The following is a 25,548-nucleotide window of genomic DNA, read 5'->3' on the forward strand; positions in this document are numbered from 1 at the left end:
TGGTATGGTATGCTATGCTATGCTATGCTATGCTATGCTATATAGAGAGAGTGGGTCTGAAATTTGACATTTATATTTACTAGTGTTGATGTGCTTGTTTCCTTACCATTGTTGGAATATAATGTTACAAAGTAATAATCCATTACATGGTAACGTCACTGTGATTCATCACTCTAGTTTCTACTGATTTATTAATGCTGTTGCAAATATGATTGCTAAACATTAAACACACTAAACACTGTAGTTTTCTGGGGAAAATGGAGGCTGTAACAGTGAAGGTGACTGTAACATTGATGAGAAATGGGGGTGGGATTAAATAGGTTTTCTTCTTCCACTTCTTTTTCTTCTCACTCCCTTTTAGGCTAAATTGGAGCTTGCTTTTTTGTATTGAATGTGTGTTTGATTATTATTTAGATAATTATTATTAGCTTGAAATGCATATATGAAATGGAAATGTTTATCTGTGACTGTAGCGCTGACAGTACTTTAAGTAATTCAATGATCATATTGATGGTTTATGGACTGATTTTGATTTGATCGGCCTTCTTTTAATGGATGTAACTGTGAAGCACTTTGAATGTGCCTTGTGCACACATTGAGCTCTTCAAATAAACTTTCCTTGTCCATCAATAACACTCTGCTGTGCTTGTATTGATTCACACATGAGTTAATACAGTTAGGCCGTCTCCAGCTGACGTGTGCAGAGCTGGTTACTCATTGTGCCAGAGCCGCCTCTAAAGCACACACAGACTGAAGGAGTGATAAACTTACACAGAGAGGGAGGAGAGAGGGAGGGGGGCACTTAGAAAGATTCTCTCTAAATCTAATCCAATTCACTTCAACATCACATGATATGTGCCGGCCCCGGGAAGCAAGAGTCCAACGCCTGCAGAACTGTGAGAGGTGCAGATAAAGCAGTGTCGAGCTGTCTGATCCTCAAGGTGACTGAGACGCCTCATAAACCACACACACACACACGCGCACATGCACACACACACACACACACACACACACACACCGTCACAGTCTGATACAAGGACAAAAACGCTTGTTACAAGGAAGAAGAACTTTATTGTACAACGAAATTGCCGTGATCCGATGTTGGGCTAGTCCTGAGCTGCTGCGGCCATTGTGGGTCAACTGGATAAGCATGTCATTAGTGGTAAGGGAAACAGTAGGATGAAACCTACACAGACACGGGAAGGACGGGAATGCAAACTCTGCACATCAGTGTTCATTTCGTCGACTAAAATAATTAGTTTTAATTTAAGTCAAAGTGATATTTTTGACGACTAAAATTGGACTAAAACTAAATTAAAAGTTTTTCATGAGACTAAAACTATGACTAAAATGTCCAGATATTTTAGTCGACTAAAATAAGACTAAATAAAAATGAAAGGGAGAGACTAAAATCATCCAAACTTCTATTGAGCGTCTGAAAGAGCCTCAGATCATGTAAATTCTCTGCCAAAGGATCAGCTCTGAGCTTTGTTCATGTGGAGCAGCTCCATGAAGCAGAGGAACAAGATTAAACATGATTATAATGAATATTATCAATGCAAAGTCGACTAAATTCTAAATTCTTACTTGCAATTTTAGTCGACTAAAACTAGACTAAAATTGAAGATATTTCTTTGACTAAAACTAGACTAAAATCGAATTACATTTTCGTCAAAAGACTAAGACTAAAACTAAATTAAAATGTGTTGTCAAAATTAACACTGCTGCAGAGAAACTAGGGAGATGTTGAAATAAAGAAACATCTTTTGGTTATAAAATGAATCATATTCATGTTGTAAAAATAAAGAAATAATAATGAAATCGAGGAACTTAAAATCGAATCGGGGCTTTAGTGCATCTTTACATCCCTTGAGGTTCCTACTGAAATATCTAACATTTACATATGATTCAGGCTTTCAGTTCATGTAGAGAAAACAAAACTGCAATAATAACAGCCTTAATCTCACAAAGACCCTGACTTCTCCTCTACAGGCACACACGAGGGTAAAGCCGTTTAAATAAGGCTAAATACAGCTTTCTAAAAAGACAAAACAAACGATTAGAAGGATTACAAGCAAAATAAGTTGAATAGCTACATTCATGAAATACCAACAGCAGATGGAGAGGTGAGAGAATAGAGCTCCTGAGCAGGATCAGATGGGGTTTGCAGGATCAATAAAGGCGTGATTAAAACAAAACACAACTCCAGGTCGGGCTGGGCAAGGCTGAATGGAATTGTGACCTGCCCATTTGGACAATCTCCCAATTTGGAGAAATCATCACATCGTGTTTCATTGCTTTTCTATTCCAGAACCATCACGCTGAACAAGGTGGTCCCCAAAGGTTGTGTGCTCAACCCCCTGCTGTTCAGGACACAACTGTCTGTGTGCCACAACACATGAAAAGCAGCAACAACTACTTTATATTTTGAGTGCAGAAAGCTTTCATTTGTGTTGTTAGCTCTGCTGTTGTAAAATTAAATCAAATCTTCTACTGATCTAGAGCGGCTCAGTTCTCCTTAGACCTGATTGTGACTTTACTGAGAGCGGGACGTCTCCAGCCCGTCTCCATGGAGATGTGGAGTAAAAGGCAGCCAAATAGAAGCTTTAAATAGGTCAGGTCCCTCTGCAAAAAATGAACTTTTCCGCGTCTGTGTCTTCCGAAGCATTCTGGGGGAAAAAAGTGACTTGGTTGTTTCATCACAAAGTATCGTTATCAGAAACAAAGTATCGTTAAAGTACTGGTTAAAAGAGAGGTGGAAGTAGCAGTATACGGTCCCTTTAACATCCTGCCCTGAATTAGAGTCCCTGTGCACAGCCAGAGCCAGTCCCAGAGCTCGGCTGGAGGCGGGACGGCCACTTGGGCTCCTTCTAAAAAGGAACGAAAGTGAAATGCCTGCAATGATAGAGGCTTCATAGACTGGGCTGATCACCACTGAGGAGTAAAAGTACATTTGATAAAGCCTTTTCCGGCTACTTTTCATAGCCATATTTCCTAACTCTCTAACAGGAGTATCTAGACCAGGGGTCCTCAGACTTTTTTCTCTGGGGGCCACATTATTGTTCTTGACTGTGATGGGGGGCCGGGCCGGGTTGGCTATAACATAGAATTGTATGACCCAAACCAAAATGCCTCATAGTGAAGTAGAGATGACTCGCCTGGCACAGTCGTCCCCACGACTATATCCACAAGATCAACACTTGATTCAGGCTCATATTTGTTTCACTGTAGTGGTTTGCAAAAATAGTAATCAAGTCTTCACACTTTCTTTTAATTTCCATTTATTTTCAAATAAAACATCATTATGTAATGTGACCAAAGTAATAACTTCTTACACTTGTATTGTGCTTTACAAGCCTGTGTCACAAGTTTCTCAAAGTACTGTAGTCATTATTCATTCTCTCCACACTCTGTGGTGGTAAGCTTCATTTACCACGTGGCTATAATGTGTTTATATTCTGATCTCTTATGTAAGTGCCCTCTGCTGGACACCTGTGGAATCATTTTTTATTTATTCAAATTACCCCCTAGTGGCTGGAATGAGTAAACTGGTTATTTAGTTAAAATATCCTAACTCCGCACAGGAATGGGCTAGAGACTTACTTTTTTTTACATACTCAGGGATTTGTGCTCTGCAAGTGGGGGGCCGGATTAAATCATCTCAGGCCGTAGTTTGAGGACCCCTGATCTAGACAAACTGCCTCTCAAACACCTGCGCAAACACCTACTGTTGGATGTTGCGGGACACAGTCACTGACCCAGTCTTTGAAGAAGTTACATATGTTAACTTTCACACTCGTGCCAAATATAAAACTGAATGGGCATTTTTAATTGACAATGCTATTCATAGAGAACCACAAAATCACATCGAGCTACAATTTTCTATACAGAGGAAAGAATATTCTGTGAAATAGGTCTAATAGTGACTTAACTGAAACAAAAGTGGCATGGTCTGACCTCCTGTGTGGTTAATACAGTGTAAGAATATGATAAAAGAGGTCTTCTGCAATTTCAAACAAGAATCATGCCTCTAGTGATCTGAACGACTTCAAACAGTCACCACCATATTTCCATGTAGGTCATCAAAACTTTTCCATGGTGCATTCAAATTCTCCCCCGCCCCAAATCACCACAATCATCGTTTTCCATGAACTACATGTCCCAGAGCAAGTACAGTATGAGAAACTGGGCAGTGATGTTTTCCTTCAATCAATAGGGTGAAAAAATAAGGCGCTTAATTTGTCAAAATGGGCCAAAATCTGAATATTGGAAAGAGCCTTGAACAAAGAAAAACATATATATATTTACAATGGAACAAATTGCTGAAAATTGTGGAGTGATCAAATCAGAGGGAGGACTTTAAGGTTGATAGAGACTGTGTTGCAAGTCCCAAGAATAACATTTGGTGAAAGGTAAAACAAGCAGCTTGAAGTCCTTTGAATATTTAAATACGGTCAAAGGTCGTCTCGGGAAAACCAGGTCACTCTCAATTCAATTACTCACAAGAAGAAAAATGCAGACACGGACTCCATTCAAGGCAACTTATTACTGTAATTGAAACAAAGTGACTTCAACCCACGCGCTATTTTTAGAGGAAAAAGATCATCACAACTTAGCCACAACCTCCACAGCCAGAGATCTCTGAGCTGCAAATACTTTCTTACGGTAGTTCAAAGATCAGCTGCATATCGAAACCACCAGCTCAATAGTTAATATTATGTGCTCTGAACTAAATGTACAGGATTATAGCATTAGTTCCGCTGTTTTTATATAATGTTTTATGTCTTTGAGTTCATCCCATGAAAAATGGGAGCAGTGTAGTGTCTATGTTGAGTCAGCTCCAGTTTGGGTCAAGGATTGTCCAGTGTCTGGACGGACAGCCAATCAGATCCTCCAGCTCAGTTTGTTTTTTTGGATTATCCACTTGACTTTTGAGAAATTCCAAATGACCGTCTGACTGTGACCCCCCTCAGCAGCAATGGTGAGCAGCGAGAGGTGAAAACCTGACACTGGGTCAGGAACATTTCACTGAGGTCCAATGTGAGAGAGAAATCATACAAAGGTCCGAAACAAAACTATTTACACTTAATGACAGGAAAATGTTTTATCTAATGAATAAATATGAATTAATATAACTTATACTAACCCTAATCCTAACCTTAAGGACAGTGGAGTTTACTAAATGCGTGTCATTGAGATTCATTTAAATAAATGTCCAGGAAAAGAGTGGAGGTGACGTCATGACCTGTGGAGGGGTGGAGCTCCACTGACTCTCCATCAGCTGCATTCAGACCATAGATGTAAGATTCAGCCTCATTCCTAGTAATGATCCCGAGTGGTCTGTGAAATAAACATGGCTGCCCAATCTCCTCCTACGAAGCCTGTTCCTTAAAAGGGCAAAAAGGCGTTAGTGGAGCCTCCACACAGCTCCACCTGTCAACCATAGATGTTTACCCAAAACAGTTTGGTTAGAGCTATGATGCCTACCCCAGCGTTGTCACATGGGTCATAGCCATTTTTAGAAAAAAAAAAAACTCTTTGGAGCCAGGCTTTTAAGCTGTTTAAATGAGGCCCGAAGCTACATAGAAATACTGTTAACAAAGTGCCTTTTGGAGTAGCCCCGGCCACCAGGGGGTGGTATTACAGCAATGTCAGCTCTCCACCATGAGGACCAAAGGGAAGCGCTTTCCTCGCCCATTGGTTCATACCCTGGTGACATCTCCAGGAGATGAGCTGGTGATGTCCTGCTCCCAGCAGGAGTTTGGTCTGAGGACTTACAGTAAAGACACATGTTTTAGAGGGATTTCAAACAACAGAAACAAGGGGTACCAAGAGTGCTTCCCCAACCGGCCCTGGCAGCGTTTTATTATGCAGATCTTATCACCGATTGGTAAAACGAGCATCTTCACCAAATCCATTCTGCTCATCCATTACAAAACAAATATATTCAAAGCAGGTCCGTGTTTTACAACATACGACTCCTGCTCATCCAGTCCGACTCCGTGTTATTCATGGTCCAGTCTGTGCTTTGCGCTCAGTGACCGTGTGGCAGGCCTAGACCATGCAGAACTACACCCGATAACTTTGGAGAAACAGAGGCAGAGAAAGGAGCAACAGTGCCAGGAAGTTTAACTAGAGCCATTAGATGACGGCAAAATGTACATTTCATCACTTTGTAAATACGGAAATCCAGCCCAAGCTAATGTAACAGTTGTGTTTTTAGACAAAGCTGTTAGTATTATCAGTGTCAGTCACTGACGTGAGCCCTGCTAGTATTTTGTAGAAAGTTCTGTGAACTCAGGTGTGTGCTCTGCATAAAACAAGAGGATGTGTTGCATTACATCATAAACTGTGGAACTCCTGACAAATGTTCAAATCCAAACACTCATGGGAAAATGTACTTATTAATTAATGGTAGCCTCCATAAATCTATGTAATAGTATATTACATACTCAAATTACTACATCCAATGTTTCACAGTTACTTCAATTGAATTCAATGTATTGTACCGAAATTCAAACAGTAAACCTGGGGGAAACACTGACTAATGTTCATTACCATATTCAACAACAAATCAGTTCAAAAGAATGTACAGGACACACCTCTGCTCTATCAAAGCAAAAGTATTAAGGTCAAACTATTATTATTTCTCTACTGGGTCAAAAGTCAACACTGTGGCAGCGCCTTTTTGATAAATTAATGACTTAACTAGCCATCCTCAGAGTAACTTCTTGACTTTAACCTTCCATGAGATAAAACAAACCAAATCAAGGTAAGAATAAACGGATGAGAAGGATCCTGCCTTAGTCCGAAGAACACACTCACCAAAGTGCAAAACCAGAGGCACGAGAGACTCGCAAAAAATGGGAAATGAGAAAGTCAGCACGCACACACCTACCACAGGTCTGCGCGCGCCCACGGGTCTGGAGCTCGCCACTATGCGGGCCAGCGTGTCCTCCTCGCCCCCCGGCCGCTCCACCACATGCGCGTCATAGGCCACCATGATGGAAACTTCCTGCATCATCTTCACACGAGGAAGCAAAGGTACAGCTACCCTTCTGCTGCTGCTGCTGCTGACAGCTCCCTCTCCTCTGTGAGAGTGAAGGGCGGGCGAGGCTTTAAGAGTCCTTCACAAGCCCCGCCCCCTTCACTCACCCCCCACAGAAAGGAGAGAGAGAGGGAGGGAGGGAGCACAACGCACCTGTTTGTTCCAGCGTAAGGTTAGAAGGATAAGGATGAGATGGCACTTTCTCAACACAGAGCCACAGGCAAATATGAACAAATATTATAAAGAATGGACAAATCTTATATTCAGCAGCAACTTAGTTTGTAACCACCTCTGTGTGCAAGCCTTCATTTTTAGCTGATGGCATGCCAACTAATCAATTATAAAGAGAGAGACGCCCTCAGGCTCTATAGAAGACACAACAAACTCCAGGAAACACAGACCAAGGCTCTTCAGCAGAAGGAAAGAGGAACGAGCACATCCAAAAGGATCACTAACTACCTGTTAGAACATTATTAACTACTCTGTATTTGACATCACTCTTTATTTTACTCTGGTCTTGCACCAAGAGTTTCTCTTCTCCGTTTGTTCTGCTTTCACAATAAAGAAAACTGAACAGAAAAGTGGATTTTGAAAGTCCCCTCTCAGTGTACGTTTACACACAGACCAAACATGTGATCATGTGATTTCTGGAGGTTTCAGATTATTGTAGTGTCTGTAAACACCACAATCTGAAATGTATTATTGTGCATGTGCTAACCAGGGGCATAAAGAAAGGTCATGAAACAAAGACAATGGTTCAAAGATGTTATAAAAAGAATGAAAGTGAAGTTATCCATGTAAATCCTAGTAAGTAAATCCTAAATGTGTTGAAAGAGAAAACACAGAGCACTGCACAGCCGATAGTCCAGTGGTTAAAGCTGACATTGTTCTCAGTGTTACAGCTCTGATTATTTGCTGAAAGTCTTCACCCTGACATCCTTAACCTCTTAACCTCTCTCTTCATATCAGCTTGACCCAAATCTAAAAGGTACAGAAAGCTAAGACCAACAAAACTGATCTAAATTGATTTTTTTCCTTGTTGTCACTTTTTTTTGTGCTATTTTTCTGTTGCTTTCATCACTTTTCTGTGACTCTTCTGATGCGTTTTTGTGTCACAGGAGAAGAATGTGCTCTGTTCAGGTGGGGGTTAAGAGGTTAGTTTGTGCTATTTGGGTTTTATTTTGCTGAGATCACAAAGAAAACAAGGAGAACTGGGCCTGAACTCTGGAGCTTTGAGTTTCTAAACCTGTGCTTTATCGACTGGACTACCCGTGTGCAATCAGCTCCACCAGCTTCCGCAGCTGGGCCTGATGGGAGGGAGGGGAGAGAGTTCAGTCTTGGATCATCAGATCAGATTGCTGGGTAATCTGATTACTCCAGTTATCTGATTTCTCTGACCATGTACACATAACCAGTGTCCAGTGCAAAGCCAAATCTGAGACACAAATGATCAAACCCTGTAGTTGAACACATCTCCAGTCACTCACATGGGCTTCTTTGCTTCCTTGTATAATCCAATACTTGTTTGAAAAGGAGAGTTCTCCAGCCTCACTGTTGGTCGTGAGTGTTTTTTTTTCTTTCCTCCGCCCTCCTCCTCTCGTATCTCTCCATCTGAGGGCTGCTGTCTACTTCCTGTTCTCGAGCGCAGATAAAAGTGCACGTTTGAAGAGACACATGGGAAGGAAGCCGTGACCGCAGTGATGTCAACATAGTAACTGCTAAACACCGAGGAGCGCACGAAATGTACCAAGCATGTATCAGTCTACTAAAGAGCTGTAAACACCTGCCCCACCTGCTGATGTCACGAGGTAGGGCTGTGCAATTAATCGAAATTCGATTACGATTTCGATTACAACAGTAAACAATTACAAAAATAGCATAATCGCAAAAAAACGATTATAATTTTTTTTTTCAATTTTTTTTTTTTTATTTTTTCTTCAAAAGTTCTTTTTTTTTCAAATTTTTTTTCACATTTTTTTTTCTAATTTTTAATTTTGGGATTTTTGTCACTTTTTTGATGGATTTTTGTCTTTTTCTGCTGGATTTTTGTCTTTTTTTATGGATTTTTGTCACTTTTTTGCTGGATTTTTGTCTTTTTTCTGATGGATTTTTGTAATTTTTTTGATGGATTTTTGTCTTTTTTCTGCTGGATTTTTGTAATTTTTTTGATCGATTTTTGTCTTTTTTCTGCTGGATTTTTGTAATTTTTTTTGATGGATTTTTGTCACTTTTTTGCTGGATTTTTGTCTTTTTTCTGCTGGATTTTTGTCTTTTTTTATGGATTTTTGTCACTTTTTTGATGGATTTTTGTCTTTTTTCTGCTGGATTTTTGTCACTTTTTTGATGGATTTTTTTAAAGGCAACAAATAATCGTTTGAATAATCGTGATTTCAATTATGACAAAAATAATCGTGATTATTATTTTTTCAATAATCGAGCAGCCCTATCACGAGGTGGTGCACACGAGCAAACTTTCCATCCGGCTAAAACACACTCAGAGCGACAGGATGGATTAGAGGCTCGTGCTTGGGCTGTTCCTGGACTGAGGCGGATTGTGACCGGGATCGTAACTCATTTTCCTCTGACATTGGATCTACCATTTACTGCAGTGTGATCATCAGCAGCAGAACAAACCACATGGAGGAGGATGTAACGCTGCAGTTTAGTGGTTAGTGATGATGACATAGCCACACTTATGACACGTGCCGTGGAGTTTATACACTAAAAAATAATGACCAAAACTTTAGTAACTTTAGCACCGTGTGTATTGGATTGACTGTCTGAAAGCTTAGCATGGTGGCTTTAGTCCGGACACCAAAGCCTTTTCATCCTCTCAATACACTTCATTTCTACGGCTAAATTAAAAAGGATCCGAATAATTTGAATAACATGGCAATTATTGATTCACTGATCAGCTCTGCTACAGATATACAAATACACAGGTGTCATATATCATGAAAAATGCATTTATTTCTGTTATTCAACTTAAAGGAATAGGCCACCGTTTTTACATACTTATGTTCTTACCTTAGCTTTGACGAGTTCTATAGGACCTGTCCAGTCACGTAAACACAGCGCAGACGGCGTTAGCATTTAGCCTCTCCCTCTCTCCTCTATAGCTCCAAAACAGGTCAAGATAGAAGCTACCAAGCTCTTCCACGTTTTCCCTATTTAAATATGGTTACGTGAAGTGTTCCACTACAAAGTATAATTACATCCGCACAGTAAAGTGAAGATTACTGCGCGGATTTCGAACTACTATTATTAGTATTATTACGCCTTACAATATAGTTCCCCCTTTTATCCGCTTAGAAAATCCACATTGTTTAATTTTGTGTAATTATACTTTGTAGTGGAACACTTCACGTAACCATATTTAAATAGGGAAAACGTGGAAGAGCTTGGTAGCTTCTATCTTGACCTGTTTTGGAGCTATAGAGGAGAGAGGGAGAGGCTAAATGCTAACGCCGTCTGCGCTGTGTTTACGTGACTGAAGGCACGGGGGAAGATCAGACAGGTCCTAAAGAACTCGTCAAAGCTAAGGTAAGAACATATCTCAGTGTGTGGCCTATTCCTCTAAAATGTGAAACTAATATATGATAGACTCATTACATGTAAAGTGACATATGTAGCCTTTATTTGTTATAACTTGTTGTTGTTTGTAAAATACCCAAATAAAAATGTCAGAAAAGTAGAACATTATAAAAAAGGACTGTAAGCCATGATCATCAGAATGATAACAAACAAAGGCCTGACATATGATACTTTGCATGTAATGAGTCGATATCATATGTTAGTTTCACAGTTTAAGTAAAAGTAAAAAGGGGAGTGGGAGGGGCTTATCTTAGCTTGCTCGGAGGATCAGGAAGTGAATCAATGATGCTTTTTCAAACAAAGTAAAAGAACTTTATGAAGAATATAAACAGCTCTCAGAACATGCCGTCCTCCTTCATAGAGGGCTGTAATGGTAAGTCTGAATGTCACGTAATATCTACCATAGAAAACTAAGAACAGGGAGAAAATGCAAACTCCGAAAGACCACACCCGGGCCAGCTCTGACCGAGAATGCCCTGTCCTCTAATGCTCTTATTTGTGAAATAATAGAAACTTCTCCACATCTGAGGAGACATTATAAGGAAAGTAGATGAGAAGGGAACACTTCTCATGATCTCTGAATGTTCTTTCTGGGCGCAGTATAACACTGACGATCAGCCGTCTTTGTAAAACTAGCCCCTGGACAGACCCAATTACCTCTCACGAGAGCCTCCAGCTTTTAACCACCTGACACCAGTGGAGTCGCCATGACAACAAGCCCCTCCCGCTGACTCCAAACCAATAACAACCTGTAGTTACTCCAGTTTAGGACCAGATGATGCCGTTTTACGGTTTGAGAGCCCAGACCTGTAGGCTTTATGGAACAAGACTGCACAGGGCGAAAGGAGGCGAAGAGCAGGGAGAGACATTCAGCAAAGCCTGGGATTGAACCAACAAATCTTTTTTTTTTTTTAATGACCCAATTACTGATGCAATGGAATGAGTAAATACAATAGGGCTGGGTACCATCCATTCATCCATCCATTTTCTTCCGCTTTATCCGGGGCCGGGTCGCGGGGGCAGCAGTCTCAGCAGAGATGCCCAGACTTCCCGATCCACACACACCTCCTCCAGCTGTTCTGGGGGGACCCCGAGGCGACACCAGGCCAGCTCGGAGACATAGTCCCACCACCGTGTCCTGGGCCTTCCACGAGGCCTTGTCCCACTAGGACATGCCTGGAACACCTCCCGCGGGAGGCGACCAGGAGGCATCCGTAACTGATGCCCGAGCCATCTCAGCTGGCTCCTTTCGACGTGAAGGAGCAGCGACTCTACTCCGAGCTCCTCCCGGGTAACTGAGCTCCTCACCCGATCTCGAAGGGTGCGCCCAGCCACCCTGCGAAGGAAACTCATTTCGGCCGCTTGTTTTCGCGATCTTGTCCTTTCGGTCATGACCCAAATCTCATGACCATAGGTGAGGGCGGGAACGTAGATCGACCGGTAAATCGAGAGCTTTGCCCCGACTCAGCTCCCTCTTCACCACGACAGACCGATACAGCGACCGCATCACCGATCCGTCTGTCGATCTCACGCTCCATCCGTCCCTGGGGGCTGGGTACCGATACATTTTTTTCCTGACCAATACTTTTTCTGATACCTACCTAAAATATGTGTCGCGTAGAACCAGAAAACAGAACAGTAATGTGTGGACGATCTGCAAATTCAGTATAATCGGGTTCATCTCTAATGTCAAAAAATGAGGGGAACCAAGCTCGTCTACATTTTCACCAATTTAAACACTTATAGTTACATGATCCAAGTATAGTCACACAAAACTAAACATGACGGTTTCCTAAGCGGATAAAAAAGGAAACTATATTGTAAGGCATAACAACACCTTAGGAGCACTTCGACGTCTGCGCAGTAATAGATACAGACGGCATCTCGTCATAGAAGGGGGCGTGGCCTCGCCAAGGGGGAAAATAGAATCTTTTGGGAAAAACAGATTTTCACTCTTTATAGCCATTTTCTGGTGAAATATAAACTTATTTACCACATACAAATAAAGTCAAGCCAAAATCAGGTCCATGTGGATGTTTATTCACAGCAGATTGTTCAGTAGAAGAGAAAAAATGATTTGTAATGATTTGAAAACTAGATTTGTGACAAATAGTCGAGAGAAATGGGTCTACTGTGTTTATAGAATAAGAAAAATGAGAGCAAAAACAAAAGTGTTGTGTTTAAATTTTTGTAGAGTAACATAATAAATTGCTGATTTTCTCATTTTCTTCAATCCCTCTCCGTCTTTCCATTTACAGTCACCGAAGGAAAAGGGGATTAGTCCGTTCTGGAGAATGGCAGTTGTAATAAGCTCACAGCTATTTCCATAAAGTCCGGGAGAAGTCATCACAGCGGCCGCTACGGTCCGGTGCAGGTTTAAGGAGCCTGGGAAATTCCAATTCTTCTCCTAATCCCACAGCGCTAAGCCACACTCCCGTCCTGCGTGTTCATCAGAATGAGGTGCCGCGCGCATTCTTTCACAGTTGTAAGCCTCTTATGCAGCTCACCTGATCCCGTTTGGAGTTGATCGGACCAATGTGAAAGGGCGGGGGGCACGGAGCAATCAGGATCGAAATGCCGTCTCCAACAGCGGGTTCTTCTGCGAGCACGTGAAGGATCTAACTGATTGATTGCTTTTTTTCAACAGTCACTGTGTTTCCATCAAAGGTTGAAATAAAAAAACAACAACATATGAATAGGCGTTTTTATGAGCTAAAAACCCTCATGGATAGTATTGTGTCTCAGGGCTCTTTGAATCACACTTATTAATCTCAGACGCCTGTGATGAGTAGTTTTCATGTAAACCCAATTAAGGGAAAAAACGACTAAAAAAGGACGTTCCACATTATTAAGCAGACCAACATTATCAAGCAATATGGAAAAGAAAAACAATCTCTCTACTGATGAAAAGCGTGAAATAGTTGAATGCCTTGGTCTAGGTATGAAAACCTTCAATATTTTACAAAAGATCAAGCGTTATCATCGTACTGATAAGAGATTTGTGGCTGATTCAGAGCACACACGGGTTTGTGCAGATAAAGGCACAATAAGGACGGTTTCAGCCAGACAAACACATCAGATTAATAGAACAGATGCTACAAAGCAGCAGACAGGTATTTGAAGCTGCTGGTGCCTCTGGAGTCTCCCGAACATCAAGGTGTAGGACCCTCCAGAGGCTGCAGTTGTGCATAAACCTTCTATCCAGCCTCCCCTAAACTGTTCATTGAAGCTGAAGCAGAAACGGCTGCAGAGGCTCAGAAATACATGAGACTCATTTTCAAACAGTCTTGTTCACTGATGAGGCCGTGTAACCCTGGATGGTCAGATGGATGGAGTAGTGGATGGTTGGTGAATGGCCACAATGTCCCAACAAGGCTGTGACGTCAGTAAGGAGGGGGCGGAGTCATGTTTTGGACCAAGATCATAAGGGAGAGAGCTGGTCGTCCCCTTTAGGCTCTGAAAAATATGTGTTTCTGACTGACAACTGTCTTCTATTCTAAAAAATGAAGAGCCGTGCTTTCCATAACAAAATCCTCTTCATGCATGACAACACACCGTGTCCTGCTGTAAAGAAAACCTCTGCATCACTGGCTGCTATGGGCATAAAAGGAGAGAAACTCATGATGTGGACCCCCTCCTCCCCTGACATCAACCCTATTGAAAACCTTTGGAGCCTCAACAAAAAAAACTTCTATGAGGGTGGGAGGCAGTTTTCATCCAAACAGCAGCTCTGGGAGGCTATTCTAACATCCTGCAAAGAAATCCAAGCAGAAACTGTCCAAAAACTCACAATTTTAATGGATTTAAGATTTTTTTTAAGCCGCACTATCACACAAGGGCTCCTTTGGTAAAATATAACTTGACCTGTTCATATTTTTTTTGATTGAAATAGCTTTTGATTTCAGTAAATATGACCTCCTAATGCTACAAATTCAACAAATGACCATTTTCATTTAATAACAAGCTTTAAAATGTATTGAAACGATGAGTTGCATAATAATTTGGAACAGTAGATTGAGGTTTTTACTATACATATTTTTGAAAAGAAATACTGTTATCACTGGGAGATTTTTTTAAACCAAATTTAGTTGATCCTCTACCAGTTAAAGACTTGAAAATTATGCTGACTCTGTGTATATTCATCAAGGTCCAAACTTCAGACACTGAGCTGCTACTGCCACAAGAGGTGCTAGATTTGTTCATTAAAAAGTGGTCTAATGAAGGAAACTTCAATTCAAACGTCTTATTAAATGTGTGTTTGCCTGATGATGCCTTAAACACATTACTTTTTAATCCATTTAAAACATATAACAGAGAAAACAGAGTGCACGTGCCATTGCTTGAGGCAATGTGGAAGCTCTTTTACGTCTTTCGGGCCGAGAATCCCCAGAGTCCCCAGTGTGCAGAGAAACAAACCTGGGCGGGCGCGACTAAATAGACAGTGTTTATCAGCTCCATCTTTGTCCGACCACTTCCCCACATGCCCTGCTCCTGCGCTGGATATCACAGGCCTCCGGAGGGCTTAGGTTTCTCAGCACATTCTCTGGATGCCAGCCTCTCTTTAAGGTCAACACAGCAATGATAAGATGGGAATTTAGCGATTAAAAAACAAATGTAATAAGGACACAAGGCTCCCGACTGCTACCAAACAGAAGAAGAAAAAAGCTAAATTAAACAGGATTAACTTAAGGATTACTCCAAACAGCACAAATGAAGTGAAATTACTGCTCCTGGTCTGTGTTTGATGAGGAAACTACGCTTGGTTTGAAGCTCAATAAAGATTTTGCAGGATATGTCTCCTTTAAACCGGGTGGATCAAAACAATGACACACATGCACGTCGGGAAACATCTGATCCACACACAGCCCATTATCCGGCTACATACAACAAAGGTTTAGGTTCACACTAAATGTTTATGTGCACATTCACTTTCATTGTCCTACCCTCATTACAAAGAAATACTTCAGGTCTAAACTTCTTCAGGTCCTGAACTTCCTGGTCCATATATCTGGGCGAAGAAACCTCAGTGAGGAAGCACCACTTAAGCCCATCCCATCTAGGACTTATATTTTTAACCAGTACTTTGATAATACTTGGTTTTCGACACCGATCCCTGAACAATGCTCTTTCTGATACCTATACTAAAATATTTGTCATATTGAACCAAAAAAATAATGTGTGGACGACCTGGGTTCATCTCCAATCTCAAGAAATGTTTGAAAAATGGGGAATAATCTGGGGGGGAAATGAGAGGAAATTGTGTCAAGAAAAAAAAAAAAACAGGGAAAAGTGGGGGAAAATAGAGAAAATATTACAAATAAAAAGTGAGGGGGAAAATTGGGAAAACGAGAGTAAATTGGCAAAAATAAGAAACAAAAATATGTAAAAAATAAATAAATAAATATTTGAGCTGAAACAACCAAGTCACTTCCTTAAACGCTCTCTGGAATCACATCATTATCCCTTTTAATCAACATTCACCCAATGAATTTAACAATAATCTGAATAATCTGTTACAATTTTAACATTCATTCTGTCACTGTAGGCCAAGTGAAATGTGGCTTCAACTCAGAAAGGGCCATTGTTAGTGTTAGGCCAAATCATTGTGTGTGGCTGTGCAGGGAATAACTAGCTCAAATACTACAAATAAACAAAGTAGCCTTGACCAATGATAGGGGTGTAAACTGTCAATACATAGAATTGTGCTCCAACTTAAATCCACCCAGTAATCTTCACGTTGCCGCGCAGTAATCTTCACTTTATGTGCGGATGCCAAACTACTCCTGGTATTATTACGCCTTACAATATAGTCCCCCCTTTTATCCGCTTAGAAAATCCACATTGTTTAATTTTGTGTAATTATACTTTGTAGTGGAACACTTCACGTAACCATATTTAAATAGGGAAAACGTGGAAGAGCTTGGTAGCTTCTATCTTGACCTGTTATGGAGCTATAGAGGAGAGAGGGAGAGGCTAAATGCTAACGCCGTCTGCGCTGTGTTTACGTGACTGAAGGCACGGGTGAAGATCAGACAGGTCCTAAAGAACTCGTCAAAGCTCAGGTAAGAACATATCTCAGTGCGTAAAAACAGTGGCCTATTCCTTTAAAAAATCATACCTTGCTGCGACACCTGCAGTTGCGCTCTCTAGGGGCAAGAGTTACTTAGTACTGCTTTAAGCTGCTCTGGGTGTTGGCTGCAGCAGTAGCCCACAGGGTAAACAGTGGTGGTATCAGACTGGGTGAATTGGTTTTAGGCACTGGCCAATCCCAGCACCAGAACATCCCTGTTTTCTGAATAGAGCAGCGATCCATTGGTGCCACATTTCTGGCTGGTTCTCACCTTGATGTTGCAGGCCTGCTCCATCAGCCTCCGTGCGTTCTCCGCCGCCCTGTAGCGCTTGGGCAGCTGCACTCGGAAGAACTTCAAAGCGCCCTCGAAGTCCGCTTGCAGGAGGTCTTCTTTGGACGTCTGCGAAACACACAGACGACTCGTTCAACAAAAGACAAAGACATCGCATCAGGCAGAGAAACACATCCTCAGACATGTCAAGTGGAAAGAGAACAGACAAGTGCAAGCTCTCAGTCGTGCAGGAGGTGAAGATTCTTGAGCCATCGTCTGTGCTCTGTAGTTAAAGTGTAGGACGTTTCGCCTCTCATCCATAAGGCTTCGTCAGCAACACTCAGGCTTTGAGCTCACAGGCTAAGATGAAAGTCATTCGTAAACCTTTTAATTAACAATGTTTGTAAAGTGTGTTTTTCAAGATTATGTAATATTTGAAGTGATAATCTATAATATAGCAAAGTAGGGAAAGACTGATAGTGAAATTACAACCCGGTTGGCCGGTTCACAGGAAAGCTCGTCTCATTGGTCAAAGTGAGGGACAAAATAGAGCCAAAATAGTATTACACAACAGTGTTAATTTTGACAACATATTTTAATTTAGTTTTAGTCTTAGTCTTTTGACTAAAATGTAATGTCATTTTAGTCGAGATTTAGTCCAAAAAATCTTTTCAATTTTAGTCTAGTTTTAGTCGACTAAAATTGCATGTCAATTTAGTCGACTAAATTTAAGATTAATTTAGTCGACTTTGCATTGATAATATTCATTATAATCATATTTAATCTTGTTTCTCTGCTTCATGGAGCTGCTCCACATGAACAAAGCTCAGAGCTGATCATTTGGCAGAGAATTTAAAAGATCTGAGGCTCTTTCAGACGGTCAATAGAAGTTTGGATGATTTTAGTCTCTCCCTTTCATTTCTATTTAGTCTTATTTTAGTCGACTAAAATATCTGGACATTTTAGTCATAGTTTTAGTCTCATGAGAAACTTTAAATTTAGTTTTAGTCCAATTTTAGTCGTCAAAAATATTACTTGAATTAAGACTAAATATTTTAGTCGACGAAATTAACACTGTTACAATCTTCAATATTATAATTATACACAATCTATTAAAATGATAAAACATTGAAACTTACAGACTTTCACTGTCAGTATCCACAAGGCACAGCTAGCTTCAGATATGAACCATAACCCTAATTAAGACTATTCATCAACTAACAAAAACATAATAATGAATAAAACAAAAATCAAATGCAAAGAGTTATTGATGCACACTTCAAAAAGTAAAGCATAGACCATTATGTCCAAGATTTGGGAATATTTCAGAGAGCATCTCTGAACCCTCCTGCCAGACTTTACCAGACTTAACCAGACTTAACCAGACTTTCTATTGTGCTCATTTTGATATAGACATATAAACAAGGCAACAGCGCCCTCCTGTGGCATCACTTCAAACAGCACACCACGCATTTATTTGGCTCTTTTGGTAGTTTGGTCAATTTTAGGAATTCTTTAGACTAGATCAACGTTTTAAACATCCAAACAACTAAGAAACACTAGTCCCAATGAAAGTATTTATCTTGAAAAGCTGTTTCTATTTCTGGATTTCTGGATATACTGCATGTCTTTATTCTTTCTTTTCGGTGCATTGTTGTTTTACTAATCTGTTTTTCCTTCTTTGTACTTATACTTGCATTAACACCCCATGAAGCCAAACCAGGGACCGGGGGCGGCAAATGAGTCTGTGTCCAGAAGCCCTGAACATGACATCTGTTACCTCTTTGGTGCCATGTGTTATTGAACTGTCCCCGCCAAACAAACTCATGAAAGACAGAAAGAGTCTTGGATATTTTGGAATATCATACCATTATTGGAGGCCCTCGGGCACATATCACCAGAGCTGGTGCTTTTTACAGCAAGTATAATAATTACACATGATTAAAACTTCAACAAGTTACTTTTTATGTTGAAACAAAGCTGGCATTGAGATTCCAAGCCTAAGCTGTGGGGAACGGTAAAAAACACTCCCAGGTGAAGGTTGGAGAGCAGATAGAGCACAGATCTGTGACCCTCCATGCACTTCAACACACGATCCTCCAGAGCCGTGGGAAGATGTTTTAGTTAGGGGGCGCTGAGGGGCAAAATTTACCCCCAAAATACTTTTTCTGTGCATAAATACTATTTATTAACCTCTTAACTCCCGCCTGAACCGAGAGCATTTTCTCCAGTTCAGCTTTACCCAAATCCTGTAGGTCAGTGTAACGCCTCATTTGAAAGACCTACAAAGCTAAATGGATCTTTTTCCTCATATCAGATTTTTTTTCAACACTTTTTTTGTTGGGCAGTCGTCTAATTTTTGTCAAATTTTCGTGACTTTTTTGTCACTTTTTCGTCAAATAATTCGTATTTTTTTTGTCAAATTCTGATCACTTTTTCGTCCAATTTTTCTCACTTTTTTGTCCAATTTTTCTCACTTTTTTGTCAATTTTTTCTCACTTTTTCGTCAAATTATTCACATTTTTTTTGTCAAATTCTTATCACTTTTTCGTCCTTTTCCCCCCCAATTTTTCGTCCAATTTTTGTCACTTTTTCGTCAATTTTTTGTCATTTTTTGTAAATTTTTTGTCACTTTTTCATCAATGTTTTCTCCCTTTTTTCACATTTTCATCATTGTTTTCGCCTCAGTTTTGCTGCTATTTTCACAACTTTTTTCCAGAAGCTTTTGGACTGGGGTAAAGCTGGAGAAAATGTGCTCGGTTCAGGTGGGAGTTAAGGGGTGAACATTGCCTGCAGTTCACAAACTATCCACCAGGGGGTGCTGCAGCGCCCTCAGCACGGCCTTGCGATCCTCCATGAAAGTCTGAAGTATAACCATCGCTTGTAAAACTATTTGAGGGGGTCTTTTCACGGCTGCTGCAAGTCATTTCAGTGCCCTTAACAGAAATGTTCATCGTTTTCATTGCACACAGGCCGTTTTGACGTCAGCAGCGTTAACAGTTATCTTATTGTTTCAGCGATCGACACAGGAATATTTATCCACCTTATTCCTGAGGCCGCGGATGTGGAAACGATTCTGGTACAACTTCCTGTGAGACACTGGGAGAAACACTGAGCCATTGATTTTAAGCGGTTTCCAGGGTGAGTTTTCGTTTCACATAACGGTTTATTTCAACATTTCTAGATGATTTTCTAATCAATCAGCCCCCGGAGAATCTAAAAAGACGTCCTTCCGGAGCTCAGGACATGTGGCACTGTTTGCGGTTGTACTAAAAACAAGAGGAAGTTTGTGACGCATTTGTGACGCATGCGGTGTTTGGAACATGCTCATGGGCTTACACTGGGACCCTTTTGGGGCAATTTTGAACATGCCAAATCTCATACAAGGAGAGGCCGAGTCCACCAAGGAGGTGCTCACACTGTGAAGAGCAATGACACACATGAGTGACCTGCTCACGCTGTACGAGTCATGACCAGAGCAGCATACACAGCAAAAAGTAATTAACTAGTATAAACATCTCAATTTGAGCACAATAATCCAATTTTTTGTTGTTTTGACTGGTTAAGAAGTTGTTGGGCGTTTGTCCTAGATTATTTCACTTGTTCTGAGATGTTTCTGACTCGTTTCGATACATTTCGTCCTTATTTCAGGTCATTTTCTTTGCCAATGGGGAAAGAAAATTGTTCTTATCTCATTGGCGATATTACTTTCTTATTTCAAGCGAGATTTACCCTAGAACTGGTCTGAAATGTCCTCAAACAAGCAAAGTAAACTTGGTCCGATCAGGAAAAGTGTCTAAATGAGTGAAAACCGCTCAAAACAAGATACATTTCCTCAATTCAAGTCATTTAAGCCAATGCTTGATATTTCCTTTTTGCAGTGTAAGGCTTTACTATGGGCACAAGCTACACTACAAAAAGTAAATATCAAGCATTGGCTTAAATGACTTGAATTGAGGAAATGTATCTTGTTTTGATTGGTTTTCACTCACTTTGCTTGTTTGAGGACATTTCAGACCAGTTCTAGGGTAAATCTCGCTTGAAATAAGAAAGTAAAATTGCCAAGGAGATAAGACCAATTTTCTTGCCCCATTGGCAAAGAAAATGACCTGAAATAAGGACGAAATGTATCGAAGCGAGTCAGAAACATCTCAGAACAAGTGAAATAATCTCCGACAAATGCCCAAGAACTTCTTAACAAGTCAAAACAACAAAAATTTGGATTATTATGCTCAAATTGAGACGTTTATATGGATCTAGTTAAATACTTTTTGCGGTGTATGGGTCTTTTCACTCTGCTTCAGGACTCCACGACTCAAGACAAATATCAAACAGGTCAGAAAACCCTGTGATTGCATGTAAAATATAGCGGAAACCCTACCGATAAATCACACAGTCCCTACACTACTGCAGCCCTCGTGACTTCCCTAACTCCATTCTTTTCTTATTTCAAATGAATCTCGCCCCCCGCTCCCTCTCCCCTCTCACCGCCAGCAGCTTGGGCACGAACAGCCGGTGTCCCATCCCGAGCAGGTCCATGACGCGGCAGAAGGAGTCCGCCGACGCCTGCCCGCCCTGGGACGCATTCTCCTCCTCCGGGTTCCCCTCGCCGTCCGCCGCTGCCGCCCTGCTGATGCTGAGGGTCGGTACCGGGGGAGGCGAGGGCGGGGGCGGGGGCGAGGGGGGCGGGGTGGGGCAGGAGGACGGGGGCAGGGGAGAGGGCGCGTCCCGATCAGGGCCCAGGTCGGCGGCCGGGCGGTCCAGCGTTGCCGAGGGGAGGTCCGCGAGGTGGGAACTTCAGACCGACGGACCGTTCGAGAAGTCGGGCGTCTTTCGCATAACGTCCGGCTGACAACGGTTTTCGGAAAGTATCCCGGGACGCTTGACAATTCCGAAGTCCGACTTGTAAAGAAGTTGGACAAATAGGTGAGAAACTACAAATCTTCCGATGGTTTGAAGTTGAACGTCTCACATCGCACCCACGTATCGAAGGCTTTCACAAACTCTTCGTCTTGGTAGGATTACTGTCGATCCCGGAGGTTTGTCGATCTAGGGAAGCTCGATAAACAAAAAAGAAACTAGCTCTCATTTAACTAGCCTAGCGCTTAGAAATGAGGCTTTGATTTTGAACGTCCGTTGACAGAGTCTGTCTCAGAACAGTTCAACACAGCATCTTTGTTCACTTAGTTACCGTTCGGACTGTTCGAGAAGTTGGGCGTCTTTCGCATAACGTCCGGCTGACAACGGTTTTTCGGAAAGTATCCTGGGACGCTTGACGATTCCGAAGTCCGACTTGTAAAGAAGGTGGACAAATAGGTAAGAAACTACAAAACCTCCGATGGTTTGAAGTTGAACGTCTCACATCGCACCCACGTATCGAAGGCTTTCACAAACTCTTCGTCTTGGTAGGATTACTGTCGATCCCGGAGGTTTGTCGATCTAGGGAAGCTCGATAAACAGAAAAGAAACTAGCTCTCATTGAACTAGCCTAGCGCTTAGAAATGAGGCTTTGATTTTGATAACGTCCGTTGACAGAGTCTGTCTCAGAACAGTTCAACATAGCATCTTTGTTCACTTGGTTACCGTTCGGATCAAAGGAAGGTTGAATCTTAAGGCTCCCATTTCTTCACTTGACTAAAATCCCGAGGAGACATTTAAGAAAGGGGTGCACTGACGAATTTCTGCGACTTTTTCAGCCCAAAAGAAGAACGTCTCCCTCCTTTTGCTCAAACCAGTTGTCTTGGAACGTCTACTGATTCCGACTTTGGATGACAAACCGATCTTTTAAGAAGACGTCTCTCTCTTTTCCAGTTTCGGAGTCATCCGTTTATCGATTCGGATTAGGGTTTCCCCAAAAAAAACCTGAAGAAATGTCAAACCAGATGACAACGCTGACGACTAGCCGCGCTAACGCAGAAAGAATCATCCGCTTGCTGTAAAACTGACGGGTCGAACGTTCAACAAAGCAACAGGTACGTGTTGCTTGTTCCGTCCTACTGTCAGAGGCCCAAAAACGGCCGACGGCTCTCCGTGCTCGCAGCCAACGGGGTCAAACTCCACCCCGCCTTCGCCATGATGCTAAAGGAACGGATTAGCAAACAGAGAAGGGAAGTTTGCGGGCGGGAGACCCTCAGCTCGGTCGGTCTCGGCGGTCGCCTAGCAACACAGCCTCGCTCACACGTGCTCGGAGACGAAGAAGAGTCAGCGTTTACGTTCCACGCAGAATGGAGAGATTCAAAACGCCCCGAATGTTGTTGCTGTCTGCGGTTGTCGCCACAAGGGGGAGGGGGGGGGTTCCCTTTTCCGGATTACTTGTGGAAATGGGTGAAATGAGCCTCCGAGTTGTAGTGGAAGAAAATAAGTCCGGAGCAGCCGTCGCTTGAAAACAATGGGTGGGATGTGGTGCTAGCTAGAAGAGTCTGCGCTCCGTGCTAGCAGACGATCCGGAGATTCCTGTGGGCATCCTCTGTTTGTGATGCTAAGCGCTAACAGCGGCTAGCAGCAGGAGTGGCTCCGACGCAGGGGTCTTCCATGGGTGGGTGCGTTTGTTGGACCAGACCAGCTGATCGCACGGAAAAGGAAAAGGGAGAGAGAGAAGAAGAAGAAGGAGGAGGATGGAGCGATCTCAAAGTCCACGAGAGGAGAGGAGGATTGCAGAGGAAGAGAGAGAAAAAGCGTTTGAGAATGCGGAAAAAAAAGGCAGAGGGGCATCCTTGACGTCCATGGCGCTAACGCTGTAGGGCTAAAGGCTGGTGTTTTGAAGAGTGATGTGGAGAGGAGGAGGAGGAGGAAGAGGAGGAGGAGAGGGCGAGGGAGGGGAGCGCGATGGAGCGGGCTGCCTCCGGGGAGCATGCCGTCATACCCAGCCAATAGGAAAAGAGCGCGAGGCTGGCCAATAGGGAAACAGGAGCAGGCTCGGAGTGGGGGCTTCGGTGAGAGATGGAGCAGTGATGGATTGTAGGGGCGTCACACAGAAACAGTCGGATTGGATTAAATGCCACAAAATATGTTTCATTTCTTAACCTCTTAACCCCCACCTGAACTGAGCACATTTTCTCCAGCTTGGCTTTACCTTAGCTTTAGCTTCTTGAAAAAAAGTGTCAAAATAGCGACAAAAATGAGATAAAAACGACGCTGACGTAGCAACAAAGGAGCAACAAAAACATGCCGAAAGTGCAATAAACAACAATGTGTGACGTAAACACAACAAAAAAGCCAAAAAAGCACAGAAAAGTGACGAAAAGGTGATGAAAATGTGGCAAAAATGTGACCTACAAATCTGATCGCTGCTTTTTTGTTGTGTTGTTGTGCCGTGTTCATAAGCACAGTTTGTGCTTATGAACTTTGTTTCTTTCGTTGTGTTCTTTTTGTCGTGTTTTGTTGTGTTTTTCATCAGATATGAAAAACACAACAATAGATATGTTTTTGTCGCTCGTTTATTGTATTGTTGTTGCTTTTCCGGCACGTTTTTGTTGCGCTTTCATCCTCGTTTTCCTCAATATTTTGATGTTTTATTCAAAAAGCTTTTAGATTTGGGTAAAGCCAAACTGGAGAAAATGTGCTCGGTTCAGGAGGGGGTTAAGATTTAGTGGCTGAAAATATAGGCAATTTTATGTATAAAATATATAATTATTATATAAAAACATAAAACTAGCAGCATCTGCTCCCCTCATATTAGTCTTTATTCCCTTATCACCTGCAGGTGGAAAAGACAAACACGAGGGGAAAAAGTGCAGTTAGTTTTATGTTTAATATAATATATACTGTAAATGCTCTAATATAGGCCGGGGCATTTATTTACTCAAGGGCATCTAGGACCAGGCCTTTATTGGAACCAGGCCACAATTAGAGACAGGCCTTTATTTCTATTTGAGCAAAACGGACGACCAGGAAAATGAAGAAAAACGAGATTTGTGTCCATTTGCACCTAAAATATTAGGTTCATTTATTAATTAACAGTGTTTCGTTGCTGTTAGCGGAGCTTTGACATCAATGTCACTGCAGGTTTCTGTTTCTGTTTTTACCGCGGACCGGATTATTTGTTGTTATCTTGTGTAAAAGGCGAGTTTAGACGGAGCGTTTGTGTTTGTGATCGATCATGAGACTGACCCGAGAGAAGACGAGACGCTCGCGCTGATCGGAGGAGTTATTTTGAGGCGTGGGACTGACCTGCACACGGAGCAGCTGGACGTGCTTTGAAGACGCAATGGAGGCTTTATTAAAACCCTGGAGGGTTGCTTTCCCTGTTTCTACAAATAGTCACAGGAGGTTTGAAAAGTGGCTAAATCTGTGTCAAAGTTACGCTCGGATCAGCTCCTCCGCAGCGTCCCCCTTGACCCGGGTTCCGTTTGTTTACTTCCTGCACGTGAGTTTTCATTTACACGAGTATGAGACAAATTCCTAACATGAGGAATATTTCTACCGCTATAGTTTCTAATAAAAGCCCCGGCCTGTTTTAGAGACCGGCATGGAATACAGGCTAGTATTAGAGAATTTACGGTAATAATAATAATGATAATAAGATATTTTATATATAAAATTGGCCAAAATTGTCTATATTTTCAG

The 25,548-nt window shown here is 41.8% G+C and overlaps 1 protein-coding gene across 2 annotated transcripts in view; it reads right to left on the reverse strand.

Moving 5' to 3' along the window:
* The window catches only part of rabgap1l (RAB GTPase activating protein 1-like), a 214,102-nt gene that overhangs the window by 13,856 nt on the left and 174,698 nt on the right, over nt 1–25,548 (reverse strand). For both annotated transcript variants that reach the window (XM_079580926.1, XM_079580925.1), the window contains exon 19: nt 16,984–17,112. In XM_079580926.1, the coding sequence (XP_079437052.1) occupies nt 16,984–17,112 (129 nt within the window). The remainder of the gene's footprint in view (nt 1–16,983; nt 17,113–25,548) is intronic.

The sequence above is a fragment of the Gobius niger genome (assembly GCF_951799975.1).
Source record: "Gobius niger genome assembly, chromosome: 22".
Taxonomy (NCBI): domain Eukaryota; kingdom Metazoa; phylum Chordata; class Actinopteri; order Gobiiformes; family Gobiidae; genus Gobius; species Gobius niger.